General features: G+C 41.3%; 2 protein-coding genes across 2 annotated transcripts; one reads left to right on the top strand and one right to left on the bottom strand.

Moving 5' to 3' along the window:
• Positions 1 to 375: 375 nt before the first annotated feature.
• LOC139730892 (E3 ubiquitin-protein ligase parkin-like) lies at positions 376 to 9,050 on the bottom strand. Its single transcript, XM_071641772.1, has 9 exons — positions 9,018 to 9,050; positions 8,369 to 8,508; positions 6,978 to 7,061; positions 6,643 to 6,758; positions 3,720 to 3,856; positions 3,325 to 3,386; positions 2,623 to 2,772; positions 2,018 to 2,225; positions 376 to 500 (listed from the first exon to the last, which is right to left on the bottom strand). Exons 2-9 carry the CDS (start codon positions 8,486 to 8,488, stop codon positions 376 to 378), a joined length of 1,002 nt encoding a protein of 333 aa, XP_071497873.1. The 5' UTR covers positions 8,489 to 8,508; positions 9,018 to 9,050.
• A 928-nt stretch (positions 9,051 to 9,978) lies between these two features.
• Positions 9,979 to 19,294, top strand: LOC139730883 (fatty-acid amide hydrolase 2-like). Its single transcript, XM_071641761.1, has 7 exons — positions 9,979 to 10,086; positions 12,710 to 12,919; positions 13,954 to 14,173; positions 14,900 to 15,109; positions 15,968 to 16,087; positions 16,802 to 17,058; positions 18,665 to 19,294. The coding sequence occupies exons 2-7, from the start codon at positions 12,746 to 12,748 to the stop codon at positions 19,292 to 19,294; spliced, it is 1,611 nt and encodes a 536-aa protein (XP_071497862.1). The 5' UTR covers positions 9,979 to 10,086; positions 12,710 to 12,745.

Below are 19,294 nucleotides of genomic sequence, written 5' to 3'. Positions count from 1 at the left end.
ACTGTAAAAGTACTACACACATCCCCCCCATAAAATATGAAGATAGTAAAACAAAAACAAAAACAAAAAATACTGGGTTTATTTCACAGCTGGCAGTAGGATACCTATATAAACAATGTGCTCTCAAAATAGAACATTCCTATAAACTGTAGAAGTACTACACACAACACACATCCCCCCTTCCCGATTAGATATGAAGACAGTAAAACAAAAACAAACACAGAAACGGCTGGGTTTATTACAGAAAGGTCCCATTTGTTTTCATTATTTATGGATATGATAGGTATCATCTGTCACCTTGACATTAATTCTGAGGTGTGCTTTTAGGTCAGTGGACTTTGGCAGTAATCATCCCCCGCATCGTCAAAATGACCATCATCCGAGCATCCCGGTGCTGAACCAGTGGTCCTGGAGACAGTCCGAGTTCCATGGGATACCGCACAGCCAGCACCACTCAAACTTGCACTGGGCTCGGCTGCACGTCATATGCATGCAGCCACCTTGGAGTACATCATGGAGTGCAGTGAAGCAAGGAGGAGAAACAATTAGATCTACTGTAATGTGGTGCCCTCAGAGAAGGTTGCTGGTACTTTATTTACAAAAGGCCATTAAAGGGAATGCAAACCCAAAGAGCAATGTGGATTGAGTGAAAGCAGCAACATTAGTAGAACACATAAGTGAAAGTTTGAAGAAAATTGGACAATTGATGCAAAAAGTTATGAATTTTCAAAGTTTTGGTGTTGGAACCACTGGATGAGGAGACTACTAGAGGTTATGACATATGAGTGGACAACAATACAAAGAAAATAATAAATAAAGAAAATTCAACGAAAATTCACTTTTCTACCATTATGAAAAAGCACTTGACTAACCGTTTTGAGAAAGCAGGGGGAATAATTGCTACCCTTGACATATGTCAGTACCAAATTGATGGAATTAGTAATTTTCATGAAAAATGAATTTTTGTGGAATTTTCTTTATATTGTTGTCCACTAACACGTCATAACCTCTAGTATTCTCCTCATCCAGCGGTTCCAACACCAAAACTTTAAAAATTCATAACTTTTGCATTGATTGTCCAATTTTCTTCAAACTTTCGCTGATGTGTTCTAGTAATGTTGCTGATTTCACTCAATCCACATTGCTCTTTGAGTTTGCTTTCCCTTTAAAGGGAAAGTTTCCCAAATTGCTCATGTGGATTCAATGCATGGAGAAAGACAAGTGTTACACTCGCTGAAAGTTTGTGGGAAATGGGGCAATCCATGCAAAAAACTTAGAGTTTGCACAGTGTCAGTCAATTCCATGAGCTGCCCTCTCTCAGTGCAAATTCTACAACAATTAACACAAGTGTACTACATCATGCAACTATTTAAAAAAATCAACAAAACTTCATACTTCTATGGAATTGAAGAGTCGTTGGCCTTACTTCTCCAAAAGGCATAAAGAATAATGTCTGTCCAAACAAATCCTTCAAAACAATTCAAGGAAAGGATGCATATATGCTTTTAATGGCAAGAAATGAAACTTTGTGAAATTCCTTTGCATCTTTTATTTCCCTTTAAGAGAACAGAAGGATATGGGTCCAATAGGGTAATGGTACTACAAGACATGCCCTACTATGAACATTCAACATTCATTTCAGGCAGTACTTGAGAACCATCATGTTGCAGGTCCTTGCCTGTATAACTGTGATGGGTCCAACAAGAATGTTATTATATCTGTTCTTTTGAAGATTATTTTCACACACACACACACACAAACAAAAAAAAGATCGAAAAGATAAAGTGAATAAAACAATGAAACACTGCCTTGTGTGATATATATTTCGTCTACAAAGTGGGAGCTAGCCAGCTTTGCTCTTTGAAAAATGAAACTTGAAGTATCTTTCTAATCTAACTACACTTGTATGTACTTGCAAAATAATTGTCTCAATAATGTGTCCAGATTCATTGCATGATATAAATGCTATTCAGTGCTTTCATTGAGGCACATAGCAGCTACCAGAGCTAGAACTCACCATTCCGTTCCACAGGCACCTTACACTTTGGGCATGGCTTGCTGGTCTGCTCAATGGTCCGTTCGCTCTCCTCCCGTTCCCATCTCACCTGCCTCTCCCTCTCTGGGTTGACCTCTGACCCTGGTCGCCCCATGACTTCCTGTGGTGCCCCTGGCCGATTGCACTCTCCATCGTGGTAAGCATTGTGACATTCACGGCAGAAGATAAACTGTGGTAAAAAGACAGATGTATGCCAAAGCTTGTGAAGTACGTACCATAGTTTGTATGAATTTGGCAGTAGTATAATACAACAGGGAATAATTTTCTTGGTATCGCATAGCAATTTGCTATGCATTTTGGATATGACTGCGATAAAAAATGTTATTTGTGTAGCAATTTCATTACAATGAGTTGTATACCACTTTGTTCAAAATAAATGTCCATCAACTGAAATTGCTATTCAAATTCGAGAAGGGATACTTTTACCTGTAACAACTTTGATAGCGTACTTGAACTTTGCATACAATCATTTGTATGGAAAAAATTAATTAATGTACAAATGTACATGAACGAGGTGACTCTATAGGGCTTCACAAGGGCCTGCAACTCGAAAGGATTGTTCCTACCCCACATCCGAGGCCACCTCCTTGTTGGCACACCACCCTCCTGTCATCCAAGTCTGGCAAGATGCCAGCCCCACACCCAGGGGATGGGCAGAGCACCCCACCCTCCTGCAGAAGGTACTCTTCGGCTCCAAAGCGTTTGTATCTTGCATACTGGAAGAGAAAGATTTTCAGTGTACATATATGAAAGTTGGTAGGGAAAGTTAGTTACAGTTGTGAAGTAATGACATCATCACATTGTCTATTACAAATATACCATTCGACCCCAACCAGTATCATTATTTTGTGGCAACCTATTCAACTTCCACAACTTTCATCATGTTTTGTCTGATGTTTATGAAACTTGTTCTGTTCTGTTCTGTTCTGTTCTGTTCTGTTCTGTTCTTGGACTCTTCCTTTTGTGGTCAACTTTCACAAGGAGTGGATTTTTTCTTTCAGCTTAAAGGCTGAAGCAGTCAACAGCCTCCTCCCCTCCCAACAACTAAAATAAAGAAATAAATGATGAAATGAATAAACAAATTAATGAAAGATACATATATATATATATATACATACATGTATACAAAATAATAATACCTATTTACAAAGATGATGATGATGATGATGATGATAATAATAATAATAATTATAATAACAATAACAATGATGATGTGTATAATGCAGATGATGATGGCAAAAATAGCATAGAAAACTTCTGCTACCAACCTGTTCTTTTCCCAGCACAAGAAAATGATGAGCATCTGATATGAAAGAGTCCATGCAACCGGCTGTAATTAAAAACAAGGAAACATTTATTGCAATCTTTTTCTTGTGGATGGCACCAAAGCAGAGTAACATTTCTTCCTAACTCCCCTTCCTTAATAGGCCTACTTAGTTTACAGCAGACTTCCCTATTCAGCTTTTCAGTGTAACATTTTGAAAAAGTTTGTGCTGTATGAGTTACCATGCTTGTAAATCTTGATTTTCATTGTGCAACAGCAGCTGAACTCACAAAAACATAAGGAATTGTAGCTTTTTGATTAAAGAAAATAAAGATTAACTCTCTTGGAAATGTCACTCCACCAGGGGTGGAAGGATCTTGCCAGCATCTCATCACTCACCTGGGCATGGCAGGGTGTATCCAACCTCGGAGTGGTGGATGAACCTCCTCTCATCGAGGCCAAGCCGACAGTACTGGCTGAAGCACTCCAGACACATGGTGTGGGATGCTGCACAGGGAAAGACCAGCACTGGGTTCCTTTGGGGGAAGGGAAGAATGAATAAGAAGGACAGGGATACACAGTTTAAAAAAAAAAAATTACATAGGAAATCAGCAATGAATGAAAAGCAAAAATGCAAAGACACAACTAAACAAATAATTTGATAATACACTTCAGGATGCAGCTGCAATGGGAGGGTGCTGTTTTGTGTTCAATTGTGGCCACTTCAAGGAGCAAAGCTCCCACCCCTTTCCGTATGGAAGAATCTTGGGCCGTAACTCTCACGGGTTTTCTCAGGTTTGCCATTTTTCTTTTAAATTTCTGTATTCACTTTTCTAAGAGTGATAAGGGGTGGGGGTTGCAGCCTTTCATTATACTTTAAAGTGGGTCTGCATTGGTAAGAAACATGTCTAGCGCCATCATAAGGCTCATTTTTCTCTGTGGTGCCCAGCATTTCTCCCATAATGCCTAGCGGCGTGCATCAAAATTAACCCGTTCCATACTGAATTCTGATATTCCCATAGACTTAACACACAGATCACCAGGTTCCCGTAGGGGATAGCCTAGCAGCGGCTCGCTTCGCTCCCGCATGATCTTGCGCAGTCCATTGCATACATTCACGTACCACAAATATCTAGATATCGATACCATTATAGGTTGGCACTAAATGGTGTTTTATCACTTCGCGATGCGCGATAGATCTGCATGTATGTTCGGTGCTTTCAAACACTTCGACACTCAGATCGTTTATTCTGATCGTTGTGTCGAAGTTCAATCTGCGATTACAATGTACCGGTATGTCGCAGATACGACTTGGTAAATGCTGGATCCAGTGGGAGGAAATGCGAGCTGTTTATCGGCAAGAAATGAACAAGATAAACGTTGCCCTTGACAGCCCATCAAGCCATTCAACGCAGGATGACTTTGCTGGTCATCTGCTAGCTGCTGGATGTCCACCACTGGGCATCTTGCCATCAGCACTGGTGTCGAGCCTACAGTGAAGCTGTGTGTCAGGATTGCGGGATCAACCCGTCGTGAAAGTTTCCACGTGCACTCAGACTGAGTCAGAAGCATCTGATAAGCCAAGGTGGATGAAACTCAACTTGTATGATATACAATTGTACCTACTTTTTATTCAGTTGCAAATGACATTCACTGAATGCTGAATTTATAACCTTCCAAATCCAGGTAACGACTAACGTTACCGTTACTCGAATTACCGCTGCGTTGCCGTTGATCTTCATAACGTCGCGATGAACGATGACAAAATTTAAAACAACCTTATTCACATTTTTTTCAGTGATTATTACAATAAATACTGACGTCCAACTTACGACAAGAAGTGTCTATGATGACTTAATGACTAGACCTAGACCTAGGCCTGATTAAGTCAATTAGTGAACGTGTACGGTGTAGCGTTAGACGCATCCATAACGGGCCATATTTAATTATCAGTATCACTATCAATCAGTATGAACGTTTTCATTTTAGCATTTAAGGTTATTGTTCCTCACTAATCTAGCCTCAACAAATTGTCGAATGAAATTTCTAGGAAGGGAAATCATGATCAATTCACGATATGTTATCTGTTTCCCAATTGCAATCTCGAGATATATTAGCTTGGTGTCATTTCTCACATGTGTGATAATAATATTTAGGGCAGGGGGACAGCACATAGATATAGGAACCGCATGTACATTTGTTCTGGTACTACTAGGCCTAGTAGTAGTACTATTACTACTAACGTTTAGATCTATAACTCTTACCGTCTAACTGTTAGTAGTAGCAAAGATTTATGTGTGAGAGATATTCGTAAATGCATCTGGAGCTTTCATCACTCATCGTGTTGGACTTCATGAAAACTCAATAAAGAGCATGAAATTTGAAGGAATATTTTACTGCACATCATGAAGATATCTCAATCAGCTGGCCCGACGAAGAAACCGACGGCCACATTACACTAATTCACCGCCCAGCGATGTTTTTCTGCTCGCTGCGCTGGTATGGTGTATAGCGAGTAGGTCATTTGGTTGAGTGAGTGGATTGTCGCGGATCTCTCTCGCGACAAGTAACCCGTTCCCTCGCGATCGGCCGAAAGATCGAGGACGCGCCGGGCGGGCGGGGCTGGGCTCTCGGTACCCCACCATATTATGCACTGCTTGTGTGTGTTCTCTCGGCTCTGCGCACAGCTGCTGTGAGATCGTGCGCTGACTGGCATGCAGGCGGCGATCAGCCACAAACGATGTAACCACAGAACTAGAGTTCTGACTAGAGTTCTATGGATGTAACCCGGCCACTGGAAGTTTTGATAGATGGCGCTCTTTACAAAAAGTTCTGGCATCAAAATAATGGCCAGTGCAGACCGGCTTTAAAGGCACATGGTCCTGGTGGTTTAGTCAAATGCGTATGCGAGCGCACGGTGCAAGTTTCCTATAGAGACCTACGCTATCGACTCCTCTTTAGCGCTTACGCTGTGGCCCACTTCCCCTAGTCTGAAGAAGTCGGATCCACTGTGGTCCGATCACAGTTTGGCTCATGATTCCGCTGACGGGGATGACAGCTTTAGCAAACTTCTTTTGTGATGTCATAATAAGAAACACATATGCACGCACCCTGGCAGTACTACAGACTGCGCGATGCGCAGAGAAAACAACGAAGGCAACATAACTTAGCAACACCTACGCACTTTACTCTTGATGACAGCTCAACTTCGGTAATCTTCGTATCAATGCTAACGATGATTGGAAGTATCATCAACAGCGCCCTCTGCACTACCGGGACTATGCACCTTTAAGTACCATACTCTACCAAAAGCGATACTCACAAAACATCCTCACAAGTGATGCAGATGGCTCTCCTAGTGTTGCTTCTCACAAGGGGCAGTGGACTGATGTTATCCTGGATGGATGCTGAATGGCCACCACACTTAAAGTAGAACTCCTGAAAAGAGAACTTTCACACTTGTATACTGGGAAATTCACACAGAAAATTAATACCAGTAATTGAGTAATGAGATTACAAAACAAAAATTCCTTAAAAATGCAACAGCCCAAGACTACACTCATGTTTTCAAAACATAATCATAGTAAGTACCGGTACTGACTTTGATATGGTGTATTTTATCGATTAAATGGAAAAGAATAGAGAAGGTGATCTTACAGCTTTGTGACCTCCACAGCCGAGTACGTGACAGCTTCCCGATATTCTCCCTGGAAGTAGAACATCTTCCCAACAGCTGGGATCCTAGTTAAAGGGAACACATGACATACACACAAAAAAATAACAATGCAGACATGTTTTATACACACACAACTGACAACAGAGGGGCCACAGAATGTTTTTTAATGTTTGTGTGTGTGTGGGGGGGGGGGTAGTCAAGGGTCAATGGTTTCCCTGCTTTGACAAGAACAATCTCCGAATGGAAGCTTGAGAAGGTCAAAGGTTTGGTGATTTTTTTTTTTCTTTTAGAGTTTTTCTTTTTCTTTTTCCCCCGAAGAGCCAAAAGTGTTGCACCCAGCCCCCTGCCCCCGGTTGCACGGCCCCTGTAACAGCATAATTGTATGTAATGCATATCACCCTTGACAATTGCGTGTTTGCTTGTGTGTCACACGTAAACACATACACACCCATACACACACATACATACACACACATACACTATCTAATAAAATGAAAACAATCGAGATGTATGTGAGCAACTTTGGTATATCACTTCTGGTGGATGCACTGGCCTGTTGTCTCACTTCCACCTTTGATCTATGGTCACTGTTTAGAAACTATATGTGACCCTACACCACCAAACCAACGAAAAGTTGCCAGACATGGATTTTTAGTAAAGGACAGATCCTGAAAGAGCACACTCTAAGCTTTAAAATAGTGTATAACTCAAGTCAAATAAACTCTCCGAACCTGTCCTGATATTGGAAAGAAAGCACACACTCTGAAAAGTGTAAACTGAGAAAAAGAGGCTCTGAAGTACAGGTTCTACTCAAGCACTTAATCTTTCCAAGCAGTGCCAGTGGTGCAATGAATGGAACAAATAACAGGATGTGAAACTCTGCAGTATAAACAATGAAGGGATTATCAGATTAAGCTGAAATTGATCCTGCTCTATTAACACAATCTATCCATGACTACTGTACTTACAACTTTCAAAGCAGTACGTAGCATCACCCTTTCAAGAGTTATTAGAGTTTAAATTGAAGAGTGTGTAAAGGATTTTTAAGAAATGAAAAGGGAACTCTAGAAGGCACATCTAATCACACTTCTCTACAAAATATGTGTTCTAGTAAAACTACTAAAAACACAATTTCCCATTCGTTTCATGATCCAAAACTTGACCATGATGTAGATGAAGTCTTTCTTTTTTTGAAAATATGAAAAACTCTAGATTGACAAGGTTGACCCATCTCGTCTATTTCGAGTCCTGACATAAAATCAGTGTGTGCAACTTTTTGTTGGTTTTGTAATGCACAGTCACATGTGGCATGAGGACTTTCACAGTTTGGATTTGAAAGTAGTGGATTGAAGGAAGAGATGGACAGCCTCACCTGGGTCACAAGGAAGGCATCATCTTTGCATCGATTGCACCTCACTCTCAACCTTCCTCGCTGGACCGACCGACAGTGATTCTTGCAGAACGTGTGGAAGCAGGACTTCCATCCTTGCATGCTGTCTTCAGTTCCATTACCTAACATGACAAAAGATGGAGAGAGATGATAATCTCATGACAGTCTCAGAGAGATCAAGATCGAGAAAGGGAGAGAGAAAGAGTCAGTAAAAAGAGGGAGACCCATAAACGGAGGGAGAGAGAGTAGGAAATAAAGAATGGATATAACCAAAATAAAAATAATTAAAACGGAAACATGCAGCAATTTGACTGAGCTCTCTCTCTCTCTCTCCTTCATAAGTACAATATTGCTACCCTAATACTGCAGCACAAATTACACAACTTTATACAAATGATTTATGGACTAACTTGTTCACAATTGTATACATACAATTTGTATGCCATGAGATCTACTATTCACACCCGGGCAATTCACACTAACCATTAAGTAAGGAACAAAAATAAAATGATACTAGCATACATTACATGACAATGATATGTGCAATAAAATCATGATAAACATAACAAGTCGATAGATCGGTAATGACTTATTGTAAGTAATCTATAAATACAAGACTATTACAACCAACCTTCAACTTCCACTCCTGTGGAATTTACTAGAGACCTCTCAACACCAGAATGTGCTTCAAGACCAGGTCTGCCTGCTTCTTCAGAATTGTCTCTGCTGATGGCTGGCACTGCATGGATGACTGTGTGCTCCGCTAGTTCCAGGTCCTTTTTTTATAGCGGAAAGGAATCAAAGCAACATGTCATGATCAGGTGATTAAACTTTCTTGACTTGAATTTGTGACAATAAATGCACTTCACAAAACAAAAACAATTTTTTAGAGTGTATCATTTAATTAACTAGATCTATAGTATATAGAGTATGACTGTACTTAGTCTGTAGTGTTAAATATGAACTAGCAAGGCCAAGCTTTTAGCAAGAAGGAGGTAGACACTCTACAGTTGTAATAGTTCTACTGTGGTTTTTTTTTTTTCCATTGAAATCTTTATCAATGATGGCATAAATTCGCATGAAAGGATCTCACTTGGAGAGAATTATAGTATGGACGCATGCAAACCTTGATTGAATGGTCATCGCATATCTCTCTTCCAGCGAAAATTAGTCGAATATCACCGGGAGACTGGCCCGACAGACGAGCAACATCATTCCGTAGGCAGCTGCCACTTTGCGAGGGATCGACCACAACATTCAGCATTGAACGAGCAGAGCTTACGTTTCTTTGCCCACAGAGGTTCCCGCTTACTAATTTGACGGAAACTACGAACGTTCCCATCACTTGATATATGCTTGTCATATAACAACAAAAATACAACACAGTAACGTGGTTAGAATTCTAGTAGAGCATGAATTGTCGAGCAGTGATCCCGTTTAGGAAGTCACGTCCGAAAGCATTGACTCATCGTCATTGTCTTTTACGTGCGGTTACGTAATACCGTTCTCTTGATAACGTGAGGGCCTAGGGTATGCGGTCCGTGGCCAGGGTGCGTGCGTTCATGACTCACTTCATCAGCTGATAACTCGTACATACACTGACTCGATCCTGGGATACCAAGCAGCAGCGACGTGTCCGTCCAGAGCTGGCAGATCAGACCACCTCGCAAATTCTAGAGCAGTGCCTGAGTAATTACCAGGTAAATATTCTGTGTAATTATCTTCCACTTCATTTGCAAGATATTTTGTCATGTTACAAAATGTCATTTGACTATCATTGCTTTTCTCGCTGCTCAGTAGTGCATGCAGTGCGCTGCAGTCAATAGAGCACTGGTCGTCCATTAAAATACCGTACGGCTGTAACGTTATAGTCCGACAGCTTCACTTGTGTGTGGGAAGATATACCTAAAAACCCAAAGCACCCCTTTCACATTTCTTGTTCCTTTTCTTCTTCTTCCAGGTTAGCGACCACAATCAACAAGATGATTATTCTGTCGCTTTTGTAGAGAGGTTGGCAGTGCACTTTGCAGAAATCTTTAATGATTAGCTTTGATTAAGTTTATTACAGAATACAGTGATTGTTGTTTGCGTACCAAATCACGCGTCCGGGAAGCGTGTTTTTTTTAGACGGCACAGATTGGGGAAACTAAAAATCTATCGGGGACCCTATCCCTAAACCTAACCCTAATCCTAATCCTAACCCTAACCATCAGACCCTAACCCTAACCCTAACCCTAACCCTAACCCCAACCCTAACCCTAACCCTAACCATAACCATAACCAAAAACCCTAACCCAACGTTTTTCCCATAGGTTTAACACGCGCCATGCCCCAATCTGTGCCGTCTTAAAAAAAAACGCGTCCGGGAAACCCGCTCATGAGGACCGCTCCCGCGTACGAGGACCGCCCCCCCCTGCCTCATGAGGACCGCCCCCATGCCTCATGAGGCCTGGGGGGAACGCCTCTTGAGGCCCCCCTATTCATTTCTATTCATCTCACATCTGACGTATAAATTGTCGCAACTTTGCACGGTGATTTTTTGTTACACACACATGTCCACTATCCATGATGAAAAGAAGAAAAAATCCTATCTGGGGCCGTATTCTGAGAGCTCATTAAGTGTCTGATTAGCACTTAATTACCGAATTGGTATTCTGAGAGCATGATTAAGTAGGGGGTATATTAACTACCATAGCAACAAGCGTTTTGGCGGGAAGGACCTACGCGTTTGCGCGTATCAATGCGCGTGTACCTCTGAGAGGACTTAATCACAGACTTAATTACGAATCGGTATTCTGAGGGTGTAATTAAGTATGAAAGTTAATGGAAAATTTAATGATACAAAAGAGTGTCATTAACTACTCCGATATCATGCAATACATCGTGTTTTCTCTGCCACAACGATGCTTACCGTCTTCGGTAACCGAGGAGCGGTTGAATCTTGTTATCATGGTATCCGTAGAATTCAGAGAAAAAAAGAAATATAGCCGATCCTCGAGGAATTTTGTCATTTTATGTGAGCAAAGAGGTTGAGATCTTCGCGTGCATAGGTGAGGGGTTGTAATCAAATTCCGGAGTGTGCGCACGGAGCTCTTGGGTTGTAATTACAGGGGGCGTGGAGGAGCGCGCATTGAGGGCATATTTGCGCGTGTAGTCATCATTTTGGTTTCTAACAACGCGTCTGATTGGATGGAATAACAATTGGATGGGAGGGGCCTAAGATAATTACAGGGGACTTAATCATACCTTAATTACGTCCTCAGAATACCGATTTTGCCCATGATTAAGGGCCTATTAACTTCACGACTTAATCACGAAGTTAATTACAGACTTAATTACGACCTCAGAATACCACCCCTGTTTTTTTTTTCAAAAATCGAGTTTTAATCAACCGATGCAGAGCGCCATTAAAACACGTGTGTTTTAATGGGCGCTCTGCATCGGTTGATTAAAACTCGATTTTTGAAAAAAAAAACCAGATAGGATTTTTTCTTCTTTTCATCATGGATAGTGGACATGTGTGTGTAACAAAAAATCACCGTGCAAAGTTGCGACAATTTATACGTCAGATGTGAGATGAATAGAAGTGAATAGGGGGGCCTCATGAGGCATGGGGGCGGTCCTCATGAGGCGGGGCAGTCCTCGTACGTGGGAGCGGTCCTCATGAGCGGGTTTCCCGGACTGAAATAGACAATGTCTACTACTCTAGCCTCTACTCCTCTATCTAACCGTTAGGTTTACAGTTTTGACTTTAGATCACTTACTCGATTTAGCAAACCCTCATGACTCGACTAGCTAGGGTAATGTGTGTGTGATATATGTATGCTAGTGAAAAATGATGCAGCGCAGATCAAGATTTTGTAGACAGTGGAGATATACATGTAGACGTCTAGTCTAGTCTAGTCTGCTCAGTAAATTAAAGCAAGTTTAAGTTTAAATGAATGCATTCTTGAAATTAATCCCACAATGAGGTCGATGATGGCATTTTGTTTGATGTTATTTTGAAATTTGAGAACGAGTCTTGGTCTTTGCCCTGGCTTTACTTTGTCATGTTTGCGGTTGTGTGAGTGTAACTGATTTTTGATTATGTGTAGAAATTAGAATCTATATACAGTATGATTCATGTTGTGGGTAAATTCGGGTTAGTAAATTTTGGTTGATGTCGACTAGTAGTTACTAGTAGTAATACTAGTAGACATGTTGACAGATTGTTGTGTGCCCGTACTGTCAGTAAGTATTCATGAAAATATATAAAACTTAACGCTACCTAATTCCACCAGAAATTTTATAGATATGGATTATAATTCTCTATTCAAAATGCAGCAACTCCTCGGATAATTTCAGCGAGAAATCCCGAAGATGTCGTTCTTGAAGAAGGTGCAAAAGTTTTTAGAATGGGTCATCGGTGGGCTGATCAGCGTTCTGTCTCTGATGATCAATGGAGATCGCCCCAGGGCTAGGATACCGGCAATCAGAGATTCCCTCCTGCTGGAGAGTGGTGTTAGCTTGGCTCGCAAAATACGCTCCAGAGAGGTTAGTCTGCTCTTTACATTTGTCTTCAAGTCTCGCTGAAGATGCACACATTCAAAAGGTTAAGATTATCATTTCACTAAGGATGTACATGTACATAGTACATGTAAACTAAGCTTGACTTGTCCTGCATAGTCCTACTGAACTGCTATTTACACTGTGTAAATTCCTTTTTCTCCCATTCTTTTCTAAAAAGATGCCAGATGATGATTGGTTACAAGGTGTATTTGCTGACCCTTGACACAAATGTGTCAAGAGTTGAACTGAAGCAACCACTACATTTCTGTTCTATTTGATGAACTGCCAAATTGCTGAAAGGTTAACCATCTGTGCTGCTTCTCAAATTACATGTGTGATGCACATGTCATGTGTTTAAGATTGCGTAATTGACCCCCCAACTTCAACCCCCCCCCCCCCCCCCACCTTCCCATCAATTCTTGTTATTTTATTCTATTTGTGCTGGTTTTCTTCCAGGAACTCCAAATTAAAGATTAAAAATGTGCCTATAAAAATCATTTACTTCCAAATTGGAACATTTTAGCCCTTTTAAGATATTGCTGCCCAGAGCAAAATGTTGGCTACTCCATACTGTCTTTTCCTTTTCTTCCCAAAAACTTACATGCCTTGGTTGACACTATGTGAAAACATCAGGATAACATTTAGTTAGTCTAGTAGTTCTCAAGCTTTGTTAAAACAATAGAAATAAAAAGGAAAAAAATGGGGGGGGGGAGGCATGTGTGCTCCCCTTTAATTTTGTAAAGGCGCTCTCTCTTTTTGGAATTCCTGGATCTGCCCTTGTACAAAGTACATATCATCTCAGTTGGTAATTTGTTTTTGCCCAGTCTTCTTTGTAATCACTGTTTATTGTTATTGCTATTTCTTATTTTTTTCTTTTTTGTGGGGGTGGGAGGGTTTTGTTTCTTTTTTTGTTTGTTTTTTCCTAGCCAGCCACTTAGAAATCAAGGAATAGTTACTGTATGATGTGTACAAATGTCTGTTTTTTTCTATCTAATTCTATGCTTTTTTGCTTTTGACAGGTCACTTCCACTGTAGTAGTAGAGGCATACATCGCCAGGATCAAGGAGGTCAATGGCCTGCTCAATGCCATGGTCGTTGAGCGTTTCAATGATGCCCTGGCTGAGGCCAGACAGGTGGATGAGATGCTTGATTCGGGGAATGTGCCCGACAGATTCTCAGAGAAGAATGCTCCATTCCTTGGAGTGCCGGTGTCGATAAAGGAAGCCTTCAGTGTGAAAGGTCAGTAAATATATAGCATCATTTGTCTTCTATGATCCTGCCATGAAAACAAGAAAAGAAATGTTGACTGTGGTCCACTTTGAACTAGAACTCTACATGTATTCATAAACACACATGAAGTCATGTTTTTTTTTTCTCGAAGTAGCACTTTACACCTTAAGGTCCGAACATTTTTTATTTGTGTATCGTTATCATCAAAAGTTATCATCAGTTATATGGGATGGGTAGAGTAATGCATGCCTTCCACTGAATTTACTGTGATAGCCATTTTTGCAACATAACTTACAAGTCCAGACCTGTAGCTAGCAGTTCACAGCTGTACACAATATCTGTTTTGAAGTGTATACTTGAATTATGTGCCCCATATTTATCATAGCTGCATCCTTCATTCACAAAGGGAAAAAAAAAAGAAAAGAGAAGAGAAGAATGTTCTACGAGTGAGAACATCCCTAGGAATGTTTTGTCCTTTGGAGAACATTACAAGTGATGCACAATCATATTTATCCATTACCTGAATAGTATTTGAATAACCTGTATAAAATATGCCACAATGTCTCATGTTGTTCGCTGAGCTTAGCGGGGCAGAATGTGATTATAAGGCAAATATAACACAAACAGTAGAGACAGTATAACACAAGACAGTAGTGTTAGCAGAGCTAATAACAAAAGGCCTTCATTGCGCCTTCCTCCTCATGGGCATAACACAAACTAAAACTGACCTGTCAGGCATGGCCAACACCAGCGGCCTGGTCAGCCGAAAGGACGTGAAGGCCCCCAACGATGCCCCGCCCGTGGCCAACATGAAGAAGGCCGGCTGCATCGTCCTCGGCCTCACCAACTGTAGCGAACTGTGCATGTGGTATGAGTCCTCGAACTATGTCTACGGCAAGACCAGCAATCCCTACGACATCAGGAGGATGGTTGGCGGAAGTTCTGGTGAGCGCTCTGGATGGCGATTTGTCTTAACATGCAATAATAAAACTGTTTTGCAGACAAGGATACTTTTCCCCCATTTTTTGCTATTCAAAACACAAGGAGACTTCTTCATTTGATTGATTTTTTTTTCCCCCTTAGACACTTTAAAATGCTGAGTAGCCAATAATACGAGTGAGAATCCTTCATTGTGTAGTTTTTTGTGTGATTAATATCTATGCAATTCAATCAATTTAATTAGAAATGTACTCGTTATTCAAGAGCAAGATTTCCTCACATTACGGAAGTAGGTTGACCAATCCATAGATGCTGAAAAACATTATGCTGTTAAATATCTAGATATGTACATTGTACATGTTGTCAGTATGAAAGTATGACGCAAGTGTCTATTGAATGTGGTGAATGAAACAATTGTCAACAACAGTAAATAATGCTGTACATTAATCTGCTGCTTATATGAACCATTAAACAGAAAATTCAATTATTTTCTTCATGGTGAGGAGTCCCTATTCATACTCCTCATAAAAAGAAGGCTATTCCCGATGGACCATAATACTTCCTATTTCCTGCCTTTTGCTGATCTTTAGCTCCTCCCATAGATGCACTACGGAAAATCTCGTAGAGAGAGGTTTGAATGATTGGCCACTGGCGAATCCTTTGTGGCTCCCGAGAGTGGAACATTTGTTGTTTAGGTGTCTTGCATGGAATAGGGTGCTGGCTGCACCATCACATGCACACACACACACAAACAAAACACACAGTGAACATGTTTGAATGCATAATGTTGTACTGCTGGTTTGTGTCGTGAGAAGTCAACAAACCTGATGCCAATGTACACTTCTTTTATTATGTTATGTGCAGGTGGGGAGGGTTGCATCATTGGTGCTGGCGCCTCTGTGATGGGAATTGGAGCGGACATTGGTGGCAGTATTCGCATGCCCGCTTTCTTCAATGGCGTCTTTGGACACAAACCCAGCAACGGTAAACCTCTTGAAAACTTTTACCAGTTGGAACAGTTTTTGTTGATTGTAGATTTGCAGGCAAATCCACAATTAAATTGTAAAGACATATTGAAACATTCTGTTTCTATTACTGGAAAACCTAACAAGCATATTGTTAAATTGTTTTTAACAAGGTCACAAATTGATAAGTTGACAATAACAGTTGTTCAAAGAAAAAATAAAATCATCATTTAGTAGAATGTAACAGTCAAAACAAGAATTTTGGTCATGTTTGATGATCCTGCAGATCGGAAATTGCTGTAATGCCAGTTAAAACAATGAGACATCCTGAGGCATTGTGGAATAATAAGATAAAAATGATACAATGTGTTTAAAATTCTGCTGTATCTAAGTGTGCCATACTGATTCTTAGAGTTTTTTAGTTGGCCATTTCTATGACTGCATTTACTAAAAGCAATGTTGGCTGTGCACAAAATTAAAGAATGGAAAGTGATTGATATTGATTGTAGTCTAATAATGGATCTATGGACACGAATAGGGCTGGAATATTCTACCCACTGTATATCATTTTCGTTATTAGTATTCGCATGGAGGTAAAAATCAAACATCCACATTGTGGGACCCATGAATTTAGAGCTTTGCTGCTAAATTGTAAAGTCTGTTTCATCACCACATCCTGCTCTCACAAATCTAACGTCATCAAACTTTGCTTCCACTTCCACTTGTTTGGCAGACGTGGTATCCAATGTCGGCCAGTTTCCGACGTGCGAGGGCAAGGGCAACGAGCTGATGGTGACCGGCCCCATCTGTCGTTTTGCGGCGGACCTCGCCCCGCTCCTGAAGGTGATGGCCGGGCCGCACGGGATGGCCAAGCTGCAGCTGGACACCCATGTGGACCTCAGGCGAGTGAGGTACTTCAGCATGGGTACCGACGACAGGAAGCTCCTGGTATCGAAGCTGGACCCAGAACTCAGGGATGCCCAGCTTAGGGTCAGTACACTGCCCTGTGTACCTTTGAATTGACTTTCAGGTGGACCCCCATAGCATGAATTGAAAAAAAAAAAAAAAATCATGACACACCTATTGAGAGCTCGCTTGCAGATGCCTCTCTAGCACATGGGTGATGTAAAATGTTCTCTGAGCGTGAATTTTCCACATATGTGTTGTGTCTCTATCTGAAAAGTAAAAAAAAAAAAATTCTTTACATCCTGACAGAAGAACATGAAAGCCTACCCGATATGGGAGCTGTTATCACAGTAATATTGAGATGCATGTAACATGCAACCTTTTTATCTCCCTGATTGCTTTTACCCGTAATATGGAACTTCCCTAGTTTTGATCGTGAAAATAATGGCAGCTCTTCATCTAGTCAGTGCTGCTCTACTCAGAATTTATGGAGAAAAGGGATGGCAGAGCTACATTGATGTGTTCAGGGGATTCCTATATCGGAGCTCTAAAATGCTACACTGTATTATAATGTAACTAACATAATCTGCAAGAATCTTTAGCTTGTTGAAGGAGGCAGACCTAACCAGAAGAAGAAGAAGAATTCGGTACTTACAGTGTATGTACATTGTACGTCACCTCATATCCATGAACTCATGCATGGGTTTACACTGTACACACTAATGACATTCCTATACAATCTGTGCATTATCTCAATCACTTCAAATGGATGCACATCACAACATTGCCCAGTGTTGTTTATTTGTTTGTTTTTGTAACAGTGCATGGAAATCATGATCTTGTTATTAACCCATGGAGGACAAGTCCCGAGTATACTTGGCAAGTGTCTATGAGAAATGCATATTGTAACAAAATCAGTCCGCCCTCAACGGGTTAATGGCAGTTCTTAGGAATTTTGTGGATTTGTTGAAGTGCGACTCTGTGCAGATGTTTTTGTTCTGTTGTTTCTCTTTCTGTAAAGATTAGCACTTGAGGAAACTGAAACCATCAGTCTGCATGCTGCATTATCATGATGATGGACATGATCAATAAGCCAGTTCGTAATTAGCTCATGTGCACGTTGGTACAAATGACCTTTCTTTTTTCTCAGTTAGTTAGGCTCTTCACTCGTATTCAAAGCAACATACTGCGTACCGGTAAGTTTGCCCGGCGTAACAATTTATGGAATTCGTGTTAAACAAAAAATGATCTCGCATAGTGAGACCAGGTGACCAGAATGGTCCGTCAAACAACCCTCAGGGGAAACATCCATTTCTTTCTTTTGTCTTGAATGCACTATAACATGTTTTTATTCGTATTGCCAAATACCAGGTTTGATGTCAGGTGGATGTACTGGCATGTATCATTTACAAGGATTGCATGAATAATCATTGTATGACAGATGCTTATCTCCGTAAATTTAAAAACCATCATGCGTCTTGGTACAAATGACCTTTTTCTGCTCATGTGCAAAGTAGAACTACGAACTGGCTTATTGATTAATTACTTCTGAATCCTAATTCACAACTGAACCTCACAACATACCTCTATGCCTGTTCCTTGATGATTTGACTTCAAGTTCACTGTTGCTGCCATGCAAGAGTAATCTAAATCAAGTTGATGTATGTGTTGATGATCTTTTCTATCGCAGGCAGCACGGTACTTGGAGGAAGAGTTAGATGTTCAGGTGACGCACACCAGCAACCGTCGTTTCTACCATTCCATCAGCTTCTGGTTCGAGATGATGCAGGCGGCAGACGAGGAGAGCTTCGTATCGCTGATGGGCGACCACGGCTCGGCCGTGAACTGCTATGTGGAAGCAGCCAAGCGTTGCGTCGGCCGCTCCCAGCACACGGTTCCTGCTATCGCCCTCGGCCTGCTGGAGTCCCTCGATAGGGTCATCCCGCGCAAGTCAGAGAAGGTGCTGCGTGCGTGCCAGAAACTACGCAATGAGATCATGACGATGCTCGGCGACGACGGCGTCCTCCTCTACCCAACCCACCCCAAGATGGCGCTGTTCCACAATGCGCCACTCCTGTACCCGTTCAACGTGGCATACACGGGCATCTTCAACGCCCTTGGACTGCCGGTGACACAGGTCCCACTGGGACTTAGCAGCAACGGACTCCCCCTCGGAGTGCAGGTAGTTGGGAACAAATACTGCGATCATCTGACATTGGCTGTTGCCAGGGAGTTGGAGCGTGGATTCGGGGGTTGGACAGCACCCATAGCCGCGTCAAGTCTACACGGTAAAAGTCTGGGTAAAGATCAGGGCATGTGA

The sequence above is a fragment of the Diadema antillarum genome, unplaced genomic scaffold (assembly GCF_040938485.1).
Source record: "Diadema antillarum isolate AM-2024a unplaced genomic scaffold, OU_Dant_1.0 scf00000022, whole genome shotgun sequence".
In the NCBI taxonomy this organism is placed as follows: domain Eukaryota; kingdom Metazoa; phylum Echinodermata; class Echinoidea; order Diadematoida; family Diadematidae; genus Diadema; species Diadema antillarum.
The sequence above is the reverse complement of the archived record's forward strand: the minus strand, read 5'-3'. Positions and strand labels throughout refer to the sequence as shown.

What these genes read in the sequence shown, in the direction of transcription:
- LOC139730892 (XM_071641772.1), bottom strand. Translation starts at nt 8,488, where the DNA reads ATGCAAGGATGGAAGTCCTGCTTCCACACGTTCTGCAAGAATCACTGT. An exon ending in TTGTGCTGGGAAAAGAACAG is followed by an intron (nt 2,773 to 3,324) that starts GTTGGTAGCAGA and finishes TTTCTCTTCCAG; the next exon opens with TATGCAAGATACAAACGCTT. An exon ending in GGTGCCTGTGGAACGGAATG is followed by an intron (nt 501 to 2,017) that starts GTGAGTTCTAGC and finishes ATGTACTCCAAG; the next exon opens with GTGGCTGCATGCATATGACG.
- LOC139730883 (XM_071641761.1), top strand. Translation starts at nt 12,746, where the DNA reads ATGTCGTTCTTGAAGAAGGTGCAAAAGTTTTTAGAATGGGTCATCGGT. An exon ending in GCAAAATACGCTCCAGAGAG is followed by an intron (nt 12,920 to 13,953) that starts GTTAGTCTGCTC and finishes TGCTTTTGACAG; the next exon opens with GTCACTTCCACTGTAGTAGT. An exon ending in TCAGGGATGCCCAGCTTAGG is followed by an intron (nt 17,059 to 18,664) that starts GTCAGTACACTG and finishes TTTCTATCGCAG; the next exon opens with GCAGCACGGTACTTGGAGGA.